Source organism: Leishmania infantum, chromosome 28 (genome assembly GCF_000002875.2).
Source record: "Leishmania infantum JPCM5 genome chromosome 28".
Taxonomy (NCBI): domain Eukaryota; phylum Euglenozoa; class Kinetoplastea; order Trypanosomatida; family Trypanosomatidae; genus Leishmania; species Leishmania infantum.
Window position 1 is genome coordinate 939,671 of NC_009412.2, and position 16,458 is coordinate 956,128.

Consider the following 16,458-nt stretch of genomic DNA (forward strand, 5'->3'; position numbering starts at 1 on the left):
GCTCCCTCTCTCTGCCTTTCTCCCCCTTCCGCTCATATCGGTGGTCCACTTGCTCAGCCACCACAGCGGACACCCACCTTCCTATTCAGCCATCGCCCGTGCCCACGCGGGGTAGGTGGACACGCCGACGCCGACGTCTTTCCCGGACAGACGCACACACGCTTGTTTCGCAGACTGGTGGTGCCAAAGCCGCTTCCTTGCACCTCATCAAACATCTATAGATCACCATAGACCAATATAAGCGTATGCACATACCCATCGAGGAGAACAAGAGGAACTGTGCAGACCTTCTATACACACACGCACACACACACACGCACCTACACCCCGCACACTCGACGTGGAGACCGCGACTCACTTTTGCTTGCCGTAGTGCGAGGGAGCCAGGGGGATGGAGTCATCATGAATCCACCCGACATTCGTGACGACCCTGCGCTGCCTCAGCCGATGGCTGAGGTGGCTCCGGTGTTCGAGGTGGACGCTGACGGCGTTCGCGTGCGAGAGGCAGTGCACCTCTTTCTTAGCCGCCTCATCGACCCCCTCCTCCGTGCAAATCCAAACCTTGCTGTCGCAGGCACTTCTGGTGGCGATGACGTCTCTGGTGCGCACTCATCCCTTGACTACGTAGTCGCGCAGATGGAGCGCATCAGCACGTCGACTAGCTGGTCGACGTGCGTGGTTCGATGGGCAGATTTCCTCCGCTTCGACGAGGACGCCGCGGCGGTGCTGGAGTCGGATTTCCAGCGCTTCTCTCCGTTCATCAACGAGGCTCTTCACCAGGTCCTCCTGCAGTACTACGGCGAGGAGTACGCGAACCGCGGTAAGTGTAACCCCAGTCTCGTTTTTTCGAACGTGCCGCGATGTCTGACGATTCGCTCGCTGCGGGCGTCGTTGGTAGGACAGCTGTGCGCTATCAAGGGTGTCGTGACGCGTACGTCGCAGGTGCGGCCCGAGCTGCTCGTTGGCGTGTTCCGCTGCAGCGACTGCGGAACGGAGAGCCTGCCTATCGAGCAGCAGTTCCATTACACCGAGCCGCCCACCTGCCGCAACCCCCAGTGCGAGAACAAGAACAAGTTCCAGCTGATTCCGAATCACCCACAAACGCGCTTCGGTGACTGGCAGAAGCTGCGCATGCAGGAGGATGCGAACAACATCCCTGCTGGCTGCATGCCACGGACGATGGAAGTGATTGTCCGCGCCGACGCTGTGGAGGTGGCGAAGCCCGGCGACCGAATTCTCGCCATCGGGTGTGCCATTGTCGTACCGGAGGTGGCGAAGCTGTTCAACTTGGCCAATCGGCGTGAGGTGCAGCGGCAGCTGACGGGTGGCCAACGGGCCCAGCAGGACGCGCAGGCGGATATGGAGGGCACCACCGGGTTGCGCGCGCTCGGCGTGCGAGACCTTAACTACCGCATGTGCTTTCTTGCCACTACCATCACGGACGCCACGGGCGACGACCGCAAGATGACGCAAGCGGTGAAGGAGGCGACGGATGGGGCGGCGGAGCGGGAGGAGGTGGTGCTCACGCCCGCAGAGCGTCTGCGGGTGCAGCAGATGCGTCGGCACGACAGCTTGCTGAAAGCGCTCACGTCCTGTGTCGCGCCGAACGTGTTCAAGCACGACGTTGTGAAGCTGGGGCTGCTTCTTCAGATGGTCGGCGGGGTCTCAAAAACGACTATCGAGCGCATTGCGCTGCGGGGCGACATCAACGTCTGCATCGTCGGCGACCCGTCTACGGCCAAGTCGCAGTTTCTCAAGTGGGTCTCAGCGAACATGCCACGAGGTGTCTACACAAGCGGCAAGGCGTCCACAGCCAGCGGTCTGACCGCGACGGTGACGCGGGACGCCGACACGGGCGAGCGCACAATCGAGGCCGGCGCCCTCATGCTCAGTGATCGCGGCATCTGCTGCATCGACGAGTTTGACAAGATGGAGATGAAGGACCAGGTTGCGATTCACGAAGCTATGGAGCAGCAGACCATCTCCATCGCCAAGGCTGGTATCAAGGCGACGCTGAACGCGAAAACGTCGCTGCTTGCGGCGCTGAACCCGATCGGCGGCAAGTACGACCGTCGCCGCCCTCTGCAGAAGAACATCGCCATGACAGCGCCCATCATGTCGCGCTTCGACCTCATGTTTGTCATCGTTGACGACTCCGGCGACGACGCGGACTTCGCCATTGCGAATCAACTGCTGCGGCTACACCGCTTTGGCGGTGCGGCTGTGCGGCCGCCCTTCACCACGGAGGACTTCCAGCTGTACCTCCGCTACGCACGCTCGCTAACGCCGCGCCTCACGCGTGAGGCATCGCAGCTTATTGTCGCCGCCTATCGCGACATGCGGCTGCAGGACTCGCTCTCCAACCGCAGCAAGGTGTACCGCGTGACGACGCGTCTGCTGGAGAGCATGATCCGGCTGTCCGAGGCAACGGCGAAGATTTACATGAGCGACGAGGTGCGGCCTACCCACGTGGAGGTGGCGCTGGAGCTGATGCGGCAGTCCCTGTCCACGCTAGACATGACAGAGGTGGAGCTGGTCGGCGGTGCCGCCAACGACACTCTTCACGAGGAGCAGGACAGCGCTGTCAAGCAAGAGCCAGAGGCGGCGCGCGGCAGCGCGTCCGCCTCGTCAGGGTTGGCAGGACATGGGACCGAAAAGGGCCGTGCCGCCGATGACAGCGCTGGCGCAGACGGACAGGCAGGCTTTGCGGACGAGCCGGCCTCAGCGTCCTCGGCTGCGGTGGCCGCTCCCCGGCGAAAGGTAAGCATCAAGGCAGATCACTACTTTGCCATTGTGAATCGGCTTGTTGCCCACCTGAAGTCCCTCGGGGACGACGCCGCTCCGACGCGACAGGAGTTGGTGACGTGGTACCTTGAGCAGGTCAAGACGCTGAATAGGCCGTTGCTAGAGGCAGAGCTGCGATACGTCAATCTAGTCCTCTCGAAGCTGGTCCGGGAGGGAAAGCTGCTGGAGGTGGACGTGCGTGAGGGTGACCCGCCGCGCTTGTATTTGGACCCCAACTTCAACCCCGACGTGACGCAGTGATGCGCGTTCGCAGAGAGGAGGCCAATGGTGGACGAAAGCCGTCTCTTGATCACCCCTCTGTCCCTCTGCCATCGCCGCTGCTGCTGCGCTCTGTGTCTGCGTGCTTGTGAGGGAATAGGTGGGCGGATGTGTGTGCTGACATAGACAAGGATGCGTGCTTCGTTGCCGACGCACCAAAGACCGATACACGATAAAACACGCTTGCTCTCGAATGCGCATGCCTGCGTAGGTTAACCCCGGCCTCCCCCTCCACCTGCACTCCCCCTTCCACGTCTCCTGTGGCATGAGTGTGGGTGATGATGTCATCCCATACGCTTCGTCCTTGGCTGCTTTCTTGCACTTCTTACGCACCGACGACTGTAGGCTGCTGGGCACGCGTGTCCATGCACCCTTCCCCCCCCTCCCTGCGCCACCTCACGCACATCCGCCGCACACACGCCTGCTGCTTCACTGCACTGCACTGCACACTCCCACTCCCGATCCATCCCTTTATCATTTGCCACGCCTACGACCCCCGCCCTCTACTCTCTCTCTCTCTGTGTTGTGGAGGAGGGGGCGGCGGAAGCCAGGCAGCTCCTCCCTCCTCCAGCCCTGCCGATTGCCGGACCCCACTTCTCGCTGTGGCAGGGCCGCGCGCATGAGACTTGGGGAGGTCAGTGCGATGCATCGCTACTGATGCCGGCGGTGAGGTCGTGGGTGGTGCTGCCTCGGAGCGACCTGCGACCGTGCACACGCTTGTGCCACCCATGTGACTGGGCAGCGTGACTCGAACGCATCCCACACCCGACCCTCACACGGCCCACTGGTGCTGCGGGGAGCCTGCGCCACTCGTGGAGATGCACCAGGTGGCGGCCGACATGATGCGGCTGGCTGCGAGGCGACGTGCGAAGCGCAGGGGTGGGTGGGGTTGGAGGCAAAGGCCGCGCCGATATGACCTTGCCTGCATTGTTATCGCGCATATGCACACGGCTGCCTCGCGCCGCGCGGATGGGCGTGTGTGTGTGTGTGACCGGCGGGGCAGAGTGCGGCGTTCAGCTCATGCTGCATGGCGGAGAAATGTTGGCGCTGCAAAGAAAATGTGTTGCCCTGGACAGCCTTCTTCTTCCGCCTCCCCTCCCGTCTCTCCTCCGTACCCAACTATTCACTGCTGCTAGCTCCCTTTGCGTTGTTGGAGGCACTCCATCATCTTGATGTGCGGCCGCGGTAGCGGCATCCGCACCACTCCACCATTTTTCTCTCTGCTTTCTCATATCCGTTGCACTCTCTACTGCTCTTTGTGGTCTCGTACCAGTCGGCGCCGCTCCCTCCGTCATCCTCACCCCTCGGTGTTTCTTCGCTCCTGTGTGTGCGTGTAAGTGTTTCCGTGGCCCGCCATGCCTCCGGTCAGGACAGTGAAGCACGAGACCGATGTCATAGTGCCCAGGGCGGGCGAGACCTACGTCGCCGACGACGGGACTGTCTCGCAAGTGCTGGACGACCACATCGATGCAAACTACGAGCCAACGGAAGAGGAGGTGCTCGAGTTTGCCGACTGGATCGGCATGAAGCTGCCGCAAGATTCGGAGTTTCTGTGGCTCGCACGCGAGGGCCTTAAAACGCCGCTGCCAAAGGAGTGGAAGCCATGCAGCACGAACGATGGTGAGATTTACTACTTCAACTTCAAGACGGGCGAGAGCAGCTGGGACCACCCGATGGACAGCATCTTTCGCCAGCGGTTCGAGCAGGAAAAAGAGAAGGCCCGCGCTCGCAAGTCGGTGTCGGCGACGAGCAGCACCGCCGCTAACCGGAGCACTAGCGGACCAAACAGCAGCACGCCCAGCAACAGCACCTCAGCGATACCGCAGACGCACGTTATGATGACCGACACAGGCGTGCTGCGGCGAGACGCGGGGTCGGGCGCTGCACCAGGGCTCAGTCCTGTCGTGACCTCGATTAGCGGTGGCGCGAAAGGCGTCAGCGCTGGCAATGCCTGCAGGGAAGCCAAGCCGATCATGCACTACCCTCTGCAGCAGCAGTCGCGGTCAGCGACAGTGACAACGCGCACAACAGCGAATCCCCAGAGCTCCGCTGGCTCGTCCGCCATCACAGCTGCTGCCGCCGGCAATCCCTCGCGGTCCTCCTCCGGACCTGCCCCAAAGAAGGTTGGGGCCGCAGAGGTGTCGTCTGCCGCCCCACCCCGCATTGTTTCGGAGGCTGAGCGCGCGTTGGAGGAGCGCGTGCAGCGGGAGATGCAGCTGGCCCTCGAGGCGGAGCGCTCCAAGATCGAGGAAGCTCATCAAGGAACCATGTCCGCTCTCCAGTCCAAGTTTGACAAAGATGTGGCGGAGCTGCGCAGCGCGGACGCCGCACGCCGCGCTACGTCATCGCGACAGGAGGAGGAGGAGCGCGAGCGCCGTCTGCAGCAGACACGAAACATGTGCGAGGATAACTACGGCGACGAGCTGCGGTCGCTGGAGCGTGAGGTGGAGTCGTACGCGGCGAAGCTGCAGAAACTGGAGGCGGAGGCCGCCCGCGCCACCTCCGGCAACACGCAGCGAGCCGCCATTGAGGCCGAGCTCAAGACAGCGCTAGCGCAACAGCGCGCTGATGCGGAAGCAGATATCAAGAAGCAGCATGATGCTGCGATGGAAGCCGCCCAGTCTGCCCACGCTGCTGCTATGCAGAAGGTTCGCGACGAGGAGCAGAACAGGATTACGGCAGCAAAGCAGGCGTGGCAGCGCAAGTTCGACGACGAGGAGCGCGCGTTGGCGCTGCAAGCGGAGATTGAGCGAAAGCGATTGGAGGGGCAGCTGAAGGAGCTAGATGGAAAGCTTGCCAGCTTTGCAGCACGCGCGGAGGCTAGCACGATGACAGCCACGCCCCCAGCAACTGGCTCGTCGCCGCCTGGCAGCGGCGAATCTCTTAGCGAGCGACTGGCGCGTGTGGCCGCTGCTAAGGCAGCTCAGCTGCAGGACATTGAGGCATCTGCCGCGCGAGAGCAGTCCGACGTGCGCACGGACGGCGAGGCGGCTTTGGCGGAGTTGGCGAAGCAGGCCCAACCAGCACAACAGGCGGCGCAGCTTCTTCCAGCGGGCGCCACGCCGATCGGTCCGTTGAGCCGTGTGGCTTCGTACTCCTCCGATCGATCGGGTGTCGTCACCCTGCAAGGCGGCGCGCGGCCCACCTCCGCGACCCTCAGCGTCGCCTTCACGCAAGAGTTAAACCGCATCCGCCTTGCGCGAGGCAAGGACCGACAAGAGCGCCTGGCGAAACTACGCGCTGACCGCGAGGCAGCGCTGGCGGCTACCGAGGCGCCCTCCCACTCTGCTTCCGCTGCAAAGAGTCGCGGGTCTGACACCGGCGGCGACACTGAGACAACACCCAAAAGCGGCAGCGGTAGCAGCCTGACCACTGTAGACGAGCTGAAGGCCGCTCACGCGGTGGAGCTCGAAGCCAAAAAGGCGCTTTACGCCAAGATGGAGGAGGATCTGAAGCAGCGGTACGCATGCGAGGCCGCCGATGCGGCGGGGGCGACGACAGCGATGCAGCAGAGCGCCCTGGTTGCCAAAGCAGTGGACACGGAGATGGATTTGTACATCCGGCAGGCCACCGCGCGGTACGATCGCATGCGTGCCGAGGCCGCGGCAAAGCGCGACAAGGCGCTCGCTGACCACCAGCTGGCGATGGAGGCTTACGAGCGACGAAAGCTAGAGGCGGAGACTCGCCAGGCGCGAGAGCAGCAAGAGGCGCAAGAGGCCTTTATCCAAAGCCGCCTCGGCACCGCCGTGGCAGCGGAGAGGACGAAGCTGGCCGCTGACCATGCGGCTGCCATGGCGCGTCTGGATGCGCGGTACGACGAGGAGCGCGACGCCGTGAAGGCGGAGGTGGAGGAGGAGATGGCCGCCTATGTGGCAGCCGTGCAGCAGGAGATGAAGACCTCAGCGAGCGCGACAGCGGCGTCTGGGGACAAAGTTCAGGGGGCGGCAGCGCCTTCTGCCACGGCTGACACCCGAGAAGGCACAGCGGCGACAGAGGCGCTCTGCTCGCAGGTGGAAAAGCAGCACGCCGACCGGCAGGCGGAGTGGTCGTCTAGGAAGCGCATCCAAGCGGCGCAGCGAGCGGCTCTGGAGGAAAAGCAGGCAACGCTGCAGGCACAAAAGCTGCGTGCCGAGCAGCATGTGGAGGCATTGAAGGAGGAAGTCACCGATCTCGTCGCGGCCGTGCAGGCCGCCGAGGCCCGGCAGCCCTCTCCTTCATCTCCTTCCACTCCTTCACGTTCGCCCCCTGCGTCGACCTTGGCGAGTGCGGCGACCGTGGGCGGCCATCTGCGATCTATGCACGAGGCATCGATGCAGGCCCTCGAGCAAGGCTACCGCTCTCAGGAAGCCGCCCTGGAAGCCGAGCTGCAGACATGGCGAGGCAAGATACGCGCTCTTCAGCAGTCGCAGCTACAGCAATCGTACGCGTCGACCAGCTTGAGCACTCCACGACAGCAGGTGCTCACCGACATTGCCCACCTGGGAAGTGCGGCGATGCGCCCGACATCGTCGTACGTACTCCACCGCCATCCGAGCCCCATCGCTACTGCGGCTGCCGGCGCATCGCTGCTGAACACGCCGACAATCTCTATGTCGTTGCAGGACTCGCCTTGGCAGCCCACCACCCGCGCTGGCTTACCAACACTGCAAGCTGAAATGATGGCTTGCGGCCCTTCGTTGACTACCGGTGTGCCAGGCACCACCGAGGCGATTCTGTCCTATCAACAGCGACAGCGCGTTCTCCAGCAGCGTCAAGCCTCGCTAGAGGCGGCTCGTGAGGCGTGGCAACTTCACCGAAGGCGGAAAGCAGAGCTGCAGCAGCAGGAGCAGAGCCGCTTAAACCTCAGTGCCCTTGCGGCCGCTTCGCAGCAGGATCAAAAGCATGAGGGTGCCGAGCCAAGCATACTCGGCGCCGTTGGCGGTGTGCACCGCAGCCGTCAAGAGCTGCTCAGCCTCGTTTTGTCTCGCCTTATCGAGCGTCTTGACGCCGTGACGGGACAGGCCGTGCAGCTGCAGCACCAGCATCAGCACCAGCGTTATTCCCGCAGCCAATCTGCGACGCGTGCAGACGTCCGCACTGAGACGGCGCCCTCGCCGCACGCGCGCGCACACAGTGCGCATAGCCACCACTGCGATGCCCGCGGTCCACCAAAGCGGGGCAGCGTGGTGCCCATGACCGCCCTTCAGCCTCGTCACTCGACGCTAATGAACGCCGCCGCCGCCGCCTCCTCGGCCAAGGTGGCGCCATCGACAAAGCCGTCCTCTTTTTCGGGTAGGGCGAAGGCTTCCCAATCTGTGCAGCACAGCAGGAGGGGAAACAGCGCTGGCGGCGCCGAAGGCGAGACGCGCCGCGGCGGAGCTTCGCCCGGCAACGTCTCATCCAAGTGGAGCATGCTCTTGTCACAGCACCACCGTCATCGCAGTGGATGAGGTGACGGACGCCTTGGCTAGCAGCCGACAAGAGAGGCGGCTGAGATCTCTCGTCTTCCGCTTCTGCCAACCTTTTGATCTCCCCGAGATCATCAACAACGCGCTCGTCGGCCTCCCCCTTCTCCCTCCCTCCTTCCCTGCACCTCCGGCTCCCGGGCGCAGCCGTTCCCTTGCCCTTCTTGGCTCGTTCTGCCACGCGCAGAGGAAGCAGATAAGCCAAGCAGGCGAGTTCTTCCATAGAGGCGCAGGCGTTTTTCACCTTTTGCTGCACGCCGCACCCACCCACCCACCTATCTATATATACACGCGACGTCCGCAGGTGTCCGCTGACGCACTCCGATCAGCAGGGTGTCACGTCGAACGCCGCCGACCTTTCGACACACATACAAGCGAACTGTTGGTGAGAGGCTGGGCGCGACGATCACTGCTGCTGCCACGCCACCCCTTCTTCTTTCTGCGCCACGCGATTTGCTGCTCGACTTTGAGGAGGGCGGTTGTATGCGTTGTTGCTGCTGCTGCTGCTGTCATGGTCCCTTGGTCTCGTGCTTGCCATGCTCTTTCTATGCGACTGCCCCGTCTTGTCCCTTCTCCGTCAGCGTATGTGACTGGCCACGCACCGAGTCGTTTGTTGCCGTATCCGGCTGTTCAAACCCAACCCCTCCCCCTCTTTCTTTCCCTCCTCCTCTTCTGCATACGCACTCTTGTCATCGTTCGCCACTTTTACTTCTTCCGTCTCCCTTTGTCTGTTCCCGTGCACTTCTTCGTGCGCGTCTGCGTGTGCGTGCGCGCATGCCCACCGCCGCTGCTTGATCGAAGTTTGTGTGTGTGCGTGTGTGCCTGAGGGTGCTTTTCCCACACTTGCATACGGCGTCGCCGACCCCCCGCCCCCGCTCGTTCGCTCTTTGCTTGCGTTGACGCGAGAGGCGAAGGAGAGAGAACCATTGCATGCCCTTGCGTGATACACGCGCATACCCCAACACCCTGCAAGTCTGCACGAGGATGCTTGCTCATCGCGGCACAATTGCCAAGGATGGCGATGTAGTGCTGGTCGTGCATGGCCACCAGAACATCACCCCTCTAGTGCTGCAGCGCGGCGCTGTTCTGCACTGCAAGGCCGGCAAGTTTGACCACAACAGCATCATTGGCCGCCCCCTCGGTATATATGTTAAGGGACGCAGCAATCAGAAAAACGACCCGCGGGAGTCGTCGGTGCTCATTCTGCAGAACAGCGCAGACATGTGGACGCAGGCGGTGCCGCACCGCACGCAGATCATTTACGATACCGACATCGCCGTCATCCTTTTAAACCTGCGCCTCGGACCTGGTAAGAAGGTGGTGGAGGCGGGGACGGGTAGCGGAAGCCTGACCCACTCCTTGGCCAAGGCAGTAGCCCCGAGCGGGTGCGTGTACACCTGTGACTTTCACAAGCAACGCTGCCTGGAGGCGCGTGCCGAGTTTCGTGGCAACGGCCTCGACTCGCACCTAGTATGCAGTCAGTGGCGGGACGTGTGCACGACCAACACGGGCGCCGCTGACGTCGTCGACGGCGTTGATGCGGATGTCGCGGCGATGGAGGCGCCGCTCACCGGCTTTGGTGTGCCGGCAGCTTCTGTAGACGCCATCTTCCTCGATGTCCCCGCACCATGGGCGGCCATCGAGAACGTTTGCCACGTGCTCAAGGAGGGTGGGATGCTGTGCACCTTCTCGCCTTGCATGGAGCAGACGCAGCGGACGGTGGAGGCACTGCGGGCTGCTCCGCACCACTTCGTCGACATCCGCACAGTGGAAGCCCTCACGAAGTTCTTCGAACCCGTCTTCAAGCGTGCACGCGATACACGCGATCGCGACTGCACCAAGTTCCGCGCGAGCTTCGTGTCGAAGGGTCATAGCGCCTACTTGACCTTCGCGCGGCGGCGCCTGGCCAAGTCGGAAAGGCTCGAGGTGGAAAAGGTGCTCGAGGTGAATGGCGCGGAGAAGGATGGCGTGAAAGGAGCATCAACGGCGTAGTGCCGCGTCGCTGTCTCCCGCTCTCTCTTCATTAACTAAGCGCGCTCGCCCCCCCCCCTCCCGACGGTGGTGCCACACTCGTGCACAACGTAGCAATGGGCGCGTAAACAAGTACGCGGCATGCGCACGGGGCCATGCCTAAAAAAATGCGACACAAGGGTGAAATGAGCGGCATCAGAGGAAAAGGAGGGGCATGCACGCGCAGCGGGTGTGGCGGTGGGGAGGATGGTGATATTTGAGGCCCGGCGCGAGCTCCGCCAGCACTGCTGTTTTCCTTCAACACCGATGTGCGGGGTGCTGTGCAGGTTGAAGCAGAAAGCAATTGCAACACGAAACCAAGGCACTAGGCCGAGGAGCTGCACGCGTGCCTCACTAAGGGGGAGAGGGCGAGGGGTAAGAGGGGGCGGCGGGGCTCCCCACCCTTCCCTGCGCGGCTGTCCAGACTCCCTTCTTCTCTGTTTGTCTTCGTCGCTGCACGTGGTCTGACGAGGTTGAGAGCATCGGCGCCTTCTTCAGTTGAAACTGCGATGGAGTAATCCGTTCTCGTGCCGCCCCCATACTCGTCGCTCTTTCCCCCCTTTCTCCCTCTCTCTCTGCCACACGCATACGTGCTTGGGCGCGGATGCGACGCTCACGTCCTTTCTTTCCTTTTCTCTTTCGGCACATCGCGGGAGGCGGGACACAGGCGGGAGCATCAGCATACCGTCAGTACCGAGTACCGTATCGGCAGGGGCCTGGCATAACCACACACACACAAACACCCCACAGAGCCGGTCAACGACACCAAAGTGCTCGTCGTCGTCGTCGTCGGCGTCAGCGTCATGACCCCTTTGGCCCCCAGCTCCTTTAAAGGGCAGCTGCTGCTCGCACTCATGCTCAGCATTGGTCTCAAGGTGCTCACCTTCTCCCTCAGCACCATCCTCACACGACTCCTGCTGCCGTACCAGAACGGTGTGTACTTCACCTTCAACGTGTACAACGACGCCGTACTGTTCATTGCGCGGGAGGCGACCCGCAACGTAGCGTCTCGGCTGCCCATCATAGAGCCGAGCGCAGAAGCGGAGGACAGCGCCGAGCAGGACGGCAAAGGCGGCGCGGCTCATGAGATGAGTCCTGCTGAGCGAGGTCGCGCACCTTCAGCGCCATCCGCTTCGTCTACGCGGACGCCGGCGAGCTTGGTGAGTGTGGCCAACGTCCGTGCGGTGGTGAGCATAGCCTTCTGCTCTGTGCCGCTTGCCATCGTCGTGGCCGCAGTGGTGGAGGCTCTCGGTACATGCCTCGGCGCGGCGTCATTCTTTCCTTCCATGATGCAACACGCGCGCGCCAGTCAGCAGGTCTTCCGCAAGGCAGAGAACGCCAGCGGCCTCGACGGCGCAAGCACACTGACGGGGCTCCCGTTTCTTCTGCTGCCGTACATGCCGGAGACGACGGTGGTGCTGTGCGCTGTCCTTATGGCAGCCGTGGAGCCGTGCGTCGTGCTCGTTCAGTCGCTGAACCTTTTCCGTGTGGTTGTTCTGGCCGAGTGCGCGACGCTTGTAGCGCGGCTGTGCACCATCATCGGCATCGTGTACGCTTGCCAGCGCAACAGCGCCGGCGGCCGCACGCCCCAAGGCGAGGTGGGCAATGGGCTGCGCACCATGTGGGAAGCACGTATGGCATTGGCGTTTGGCCAGCTCGCGTACGCGATAACGCATGTGATCTACTACTCGCTGGTCCTGTCGGGGCTCCCAGTGGCTCGCTGGCTCGGCTCCAGCACCGCGATGGAGCAAGTGCGAGCGGCAGCACTGCTGGCGCATGCAAGGGACATGGGACACTCAGAACAAGATATAGGTCCAGGTAGGTCTGCTGGTGATGCGAAGGCGGCGCCGTCTTCGGCGCTTGCCGCCCCGTTGCAGGCGGGAAGATGGGCAACCTTTGCCTTTCCCTTCTGCTTCTACTCCATTGTGGACAGTGTCGCAGTCTGCCGGCGCTACGCCTCGCTCTTCAGCACGTTCCTGCGCGAAAGCCTGCTGCGACTGGTGCTGTCTGAGGGGGAGAGCCTCACGCTGACCTCTCTCGGCTCCGAGACGGCGCGGGGGTACTACCAGCTCATCTCTAGCCTCGGCTCTCTCGTCGCCCGCCTGCTCTTCCGCATCTGGGAGAACGCCTGCTTCGTCAAGTGGAGTCGCGAGGCTTCGCTGGGCCACCGACACACCGCCGTGCAGTTGCTGAAGCTGATGCTGCGCCTAGCCTTCTATGTCAGTTTCTCATTCACCCTGTTGGGCCCCCCGCTGGCAAAGACGTTCCTGGCCACGATGTACACGTCGCGGTGGGCGACACCGCAGGTGTCGACGGCGCTCCAGCTTTACTTCTACGATCTACCGCTGATGGCCTGGAACGGGCTGCTGGAGGCATTTCTGCGTGCCGTCGCTTCCCCGGCGGTGCTGCAACGGCTGCAGCGGTGGATGGTCGGGGAGACAGTCTTGTACATCGCAGCGTGCTACGTCACGCTAGTCGCCTTTGGAAAGGCGGATTCACAGGGCGAGAGTGTAAGCGTCTTGGTGCTGCTGAACATCTTCAATACGCTCTGGCGGTGTGGCGTGTCCATTTACCTCCTGGTAAGCTCCCCGGGTGCTGCGGTCGGCTCTGCAACGGCTGCCTCCACTGATGCCCAAGCCAAAGACGGAGGCGGTCCTGCTGCCCCGGCCGCCCCTTCCCTCGCTCCGCCGTCTCCCATCGTGCACCTGCGTGATTTTGCTTCTCTCTTTCCCAAGCACATTGTCGGCTCGATCCTCGGCATCTTTGTGTGTAGCCGTGTGCTGCGTGCATACTCAGTGGTGACCATCGCGGCCGTCGGCTTGGCGTACGCCGCAGTGATTCTTGCCTGGGATGGCGAGGTGCGCCAGCTTCTCGTGACACCGGTGTGGAGCCGTGTGCGGCCACTGTTGCTGGGGAGCCACGAGGGCTCGCACGTGGGCCTGGCCACTGCCCCTCCGCGAAGTGTGGAATTGCCCAAGAGCATGGCGGCGTGAACCGCTACACATGCCACGTGTGCATGGCGTGCGCCCGTGGCACGTGCCACACCGCGTTGCACTGTCGCAGTGCTCCTTCCCCCTTTTGTGTTGCCCCCTACCCCTTTGCCGCTAACGTGCCAAACGCAGCCATTCGCTTTCTCTGGTGTGGTGTACGTGGGCGACATCGTAAAGCAACACTCCCTTCCCCCAAACACGAAGCTCGAGACTTGGGTATCGGTGACCAGGCCGATCGGTGGTGCTGCGCGCTTCTTTGCGTGCTTCTCTCCGCGCCAGTGCCAAGGTATCCAGAGCGAAAAAGAGCGGGTGAGTGGGATGGGGGCAGGAGGGAGGAGGGTGTCTCTGCGGTACGCCTCCTGCCTCCATTCCACTGACGAGCACGAGATCTTGTGTGTCTCGCCCTCCCCCTCTTCACGGCTCTGCGCGCACCGCATGTGCACCGCACCCTTTGCTGCTCTTGCCCCCCTCCCCCTCCTCTTATGCCGCGGATTCCTCTCTTGTGTATCCTTTCCTGCTGCTGCTGCCGCTGCCACCCCCATCCCCATCGATGAGGGTGTGCACCCGCTTACACATGCATGCGGTCATTCTTCTGCTCATCGTTGCTTTGAAATTCGCCGCGAAGTACCACCAGCTTGCCATGATCTCTAGGTATGTGCTGACGTGTGTGTGTGTGTGTGCGTCGACGATCCACACCAACACCCTCCTCCAAGAGGAGTACCATTGCCTCACGGATATCATATGAAGCCACTTCCACCGCCACGTGCTGCCGTTCCTCCCACCCGCTCACCCCCTCCACCTCGTCTTGCACACCGAGTCGCAGACGCGACTGGTTCGCTTAGCCAAGAGAACAACAAGAGCGAAGAAACAACGAGAAAACCGAAGGGAAAACGGCAAACAAAGACGTGCACTTGATATCCGCCCCTCCCCTCTGATCTGCTCTGCTCTGCTCGCCCGCCCCTGCCCGGTCTTTACGCACCCGCTCTGCGCTCGTCTCCTCGAAAGCGAACACAAAACAAGAAGAGAGAAACGAGGGAGCGACACATGCAACATCTGCAACAATAGGACGACGCATGACATGATGTGCGTGAGTGTGGGTAGCACTAGTCGTGGTGGGGCTCATCCCTCCTCCTGTGTATGCATGTATATTGTGATGGTTGTCTTTCTCGCTTTGCGTGTGTGTGTGTGTGTGCTTGTGGGTAGGCGTGTGCGCATTATGTCTGGGGCCCCACACGCTCCTCTCTCGTCTCGCCTGCTTCCACTTCCTCTTGTTTTTCCGCCTTTCCACCCACGCCACTCTCTCTCTCTCTCGCCCTCTCTCCCCCATCATCTTATATATATATACATCCATCTCTTTTATCGAGAGAAAAGCGCGCACACACAGACGCACGCGCACACCTCACTCTCTTTCACACACACACACACACACCCCTGACAATCTCCTCCTCATCAGTCATCTCTCTCGCTCTCTCCCTTTTATTATTATTACCCCCTCCCTCCCTCCGTCTTTCGCGTTAGCCCAGCCATGTTTCGTCGTGTGCCGACGCGCGTGTTGCCCACTGCGTGCAGTGCGGCCCACAACGTGAGCCTCCGCTTCTGCCTCAGCATCAAAGTACCCACAATTGCCGAGTCCATCAGTACGGGTAAGGTTGTGAACTGGGCGAAGAAGGTCGGCGACGCCGTCGCCGAAGACGAAGTAATTTGCCAGATCGAGTCTGACAAGCTCAACGTCGACGTGCGTGCGCCGGCGAACGGCGTCATTACGAAGATCAATTTCGAGGAGGGCGCTGATGTCGAGGTCGGCGCGGAACTGTCCACGATGAAGGAGGGCCCCGCGCCAGCGGCAACTGCACCGAAGGCTGCGGAAGTCAAGTTGGACGCACCCAAGGCGGAGCCGCCGAAGGCTGCAGCCCCAGCTGCTGCGGCGCCTGCGGCTCCTGCCGCACCTGTCGTCGCCGCCAAGCCCGCGATGCACACCATGGCCAGCGCTGACCCGCGCACGAAGAGCGTCCGCATCTCCTCGATGCGCCGCCGGATCGCTGACCGCCTCAAGGCCAGCCAGAACACGTGCGCCATGCTGACCACCTTCAATGAGATCGACATGACACCGCTGTTCCAGCTGCGCGACAAGTACAAGGACGAGTTCCACAAGCGCCACGACGTGAAGCTGGGACTGATGTCGCCCTTCGTGAAGGCGAGCGCGATTGCGCTCAAGGATGTGCCGATCGTGAACGCATCCTTTGGCAAGGACACCATTGACTACCACGAGTTCGTAGATATCGCGATCGCCGTGGCGACGCCGCGTGGCCTCGTCGTGCCCGTAATCCGTGATGTGCAGAACATGAACTTGGCAAACATCGAGACCGCCATCGCCGACTACGCCGCGCGTGCGCGCATCAACAAGCTGACCATGGCTGAGATGACTGGAGGCACCTTCACTATCTCCAACGGCGGCGTCTTCGGATCTTGGATGGGCACGCCGATCATCAACCCTCCGCATAGCGCCATCCTTGGCATGCACGCCATCAAGAAAAAACCGTGGGTGGTGGGTAACGAGATCAAGATCCGCGACATCATGGCGGTCGCTCTGACCTACGACCACCGCCTTATCGACGGTAGCGACGCGGTGACATTCCTCGTGAAGGTGAAGAATCTGATTGAGGACCCGGCGCGTATGGTGCTGGACCTCTCGTAGGCGCCGCAGACCTGCCGGGTGCGCGTGCGGAGAGCGAGAGGCGGCGGCATCGATGGTGGTAGGGATAGGCATGAGGGCGGAGAGAAGGGGAGTGGGTAGGATAAGCCGCACCACTTTTTCTAGAGTTTTGCCGTTCCTTTTCTCCCTGTTGGCGTTCTGCCCGCTACGCCCGGCAGCCTCCACGCCCTCCGCCTGCCCGCGAGTCCGAAACACGCGCGCACACACCCTTCTCCTCACCTCTCTTCTAGCACCTATC

At 62.2% G+C, this 16,458-nt stretch overlaps 6 protein-coding genes across 6 annotated transcripts; all 6 read left to right on the plus strand.

The window, feature by feature from the left end:
* Window positions 1-402: 402 nt before the first annotated feature.
* LINJ_28_2550 (putative DNA replication licensing factor) lies at window positions 403-3,045 on the plus strand (the record flags this gene model as incomplete). The annotated part of the gene is made up of 1 exon (XM_001470244.1): window positions 403-3,045. The coding sequence occupies one exon, from the start codon at window positions 403-405 to the stop codon at window positions 3,043-3,045; it is 2,643 nt and encodes an 880-aa protein (XP_001470281.1).
* A 1,373-nt stretch (window positions 3,046-4,418) lies between these two features.
* LINJ_28_2560 (conserved hypothetical protein) lies at window positions 4,419-8,492 on the plus strand (the record flags this gene model as incomplete). Its single annotated transcript, XM_001470245.1, has 1 exon — window positions 4,419-8,492. One exon carries the CDS (start codon window positions 4,419-4,421, stop codon window positions 8,490-8,492), a length of 4,074 nt encoding a protein of 1,357 aa, XP_001470282.1.
* Window positions 8,493-9,437: 945 nt separating this feature from the next.
* Window positions 9,438-10,499, plus strand: LINJ_28_2570 (conserved hypothetical protein; the record flags this gene model as incomplete). The annotated part of the gene is made up of 1 exon (XM_001470246.1): window positions 9,438-10,499. One exon carries the CDS (start codon window positions 9,438-9,440, stop codon window positions 10,497-10,499), a length of 1,062 nt encoding a protein of 353 aa, XP_001470283.1.
* An 821-nt stretch (window positions 10,500-11,320) lies between these two features.
* Window positions 11,321-13,510, plus strand: LINJ_28_2580 (putative dolichyl-P-Man:GDP-Man5GlcNAc2-PP-dolichyl alpha-1,2-mannosyltranslocase; the record flags this gene model as incomplete). The annotated part of the gene is made up of 1 exon (XM_001470247.1): window positions 11,321-13,510. The coding sequence occupies one exon, from the start codon at window positions 11,321-11,323 to the stop codon at window positions 13,508-13,510; it is 2,190 nt and encodes a 729-aa protein (XP_001470284.1).
* Window positions 13,511-14,057: 547 nt separating this feature from the next.
* LINJ_28_2590 (hypothetical protein) lies at window positions 14,058-14,252 on the plus strand (the record flags this gene model as incomplete). The annotated part of the gene is made up of 1 exon (XM_003392630.1): window positions 14,058-14,252. The coding sequence occupies one exon, from the start codon at window positions 14,058-14,060 to the stop codon at window positions 14,250-14,252; it is 195 nt and encodes a 64-aa protein (XP_003392678.1).
* A 780-nt stretch (window positions 14,253-15,032) lies between these two features.
* LINJ_28_2600 (putative 2-oxoglutarate dehydrogenase, E2 component,dihydrolipoamide succinyltransferase) lies at window positions 15,033-16,202 on the plus strand (the record flags this gene model as incomplete). The annotated part of the gene is made up of 1 exon (XM_001470248.1): window positions 15,033-16,202. One exon carries the CDS (start codon window positions 15,033-15,035, stop codon window positions 16,200-16,202), a length of 1,170 nt encoding a protein of 389 aa, XP_001470285.1.
* Window positions 16,203-16,458: the final 256 nt, after the last annotated feature.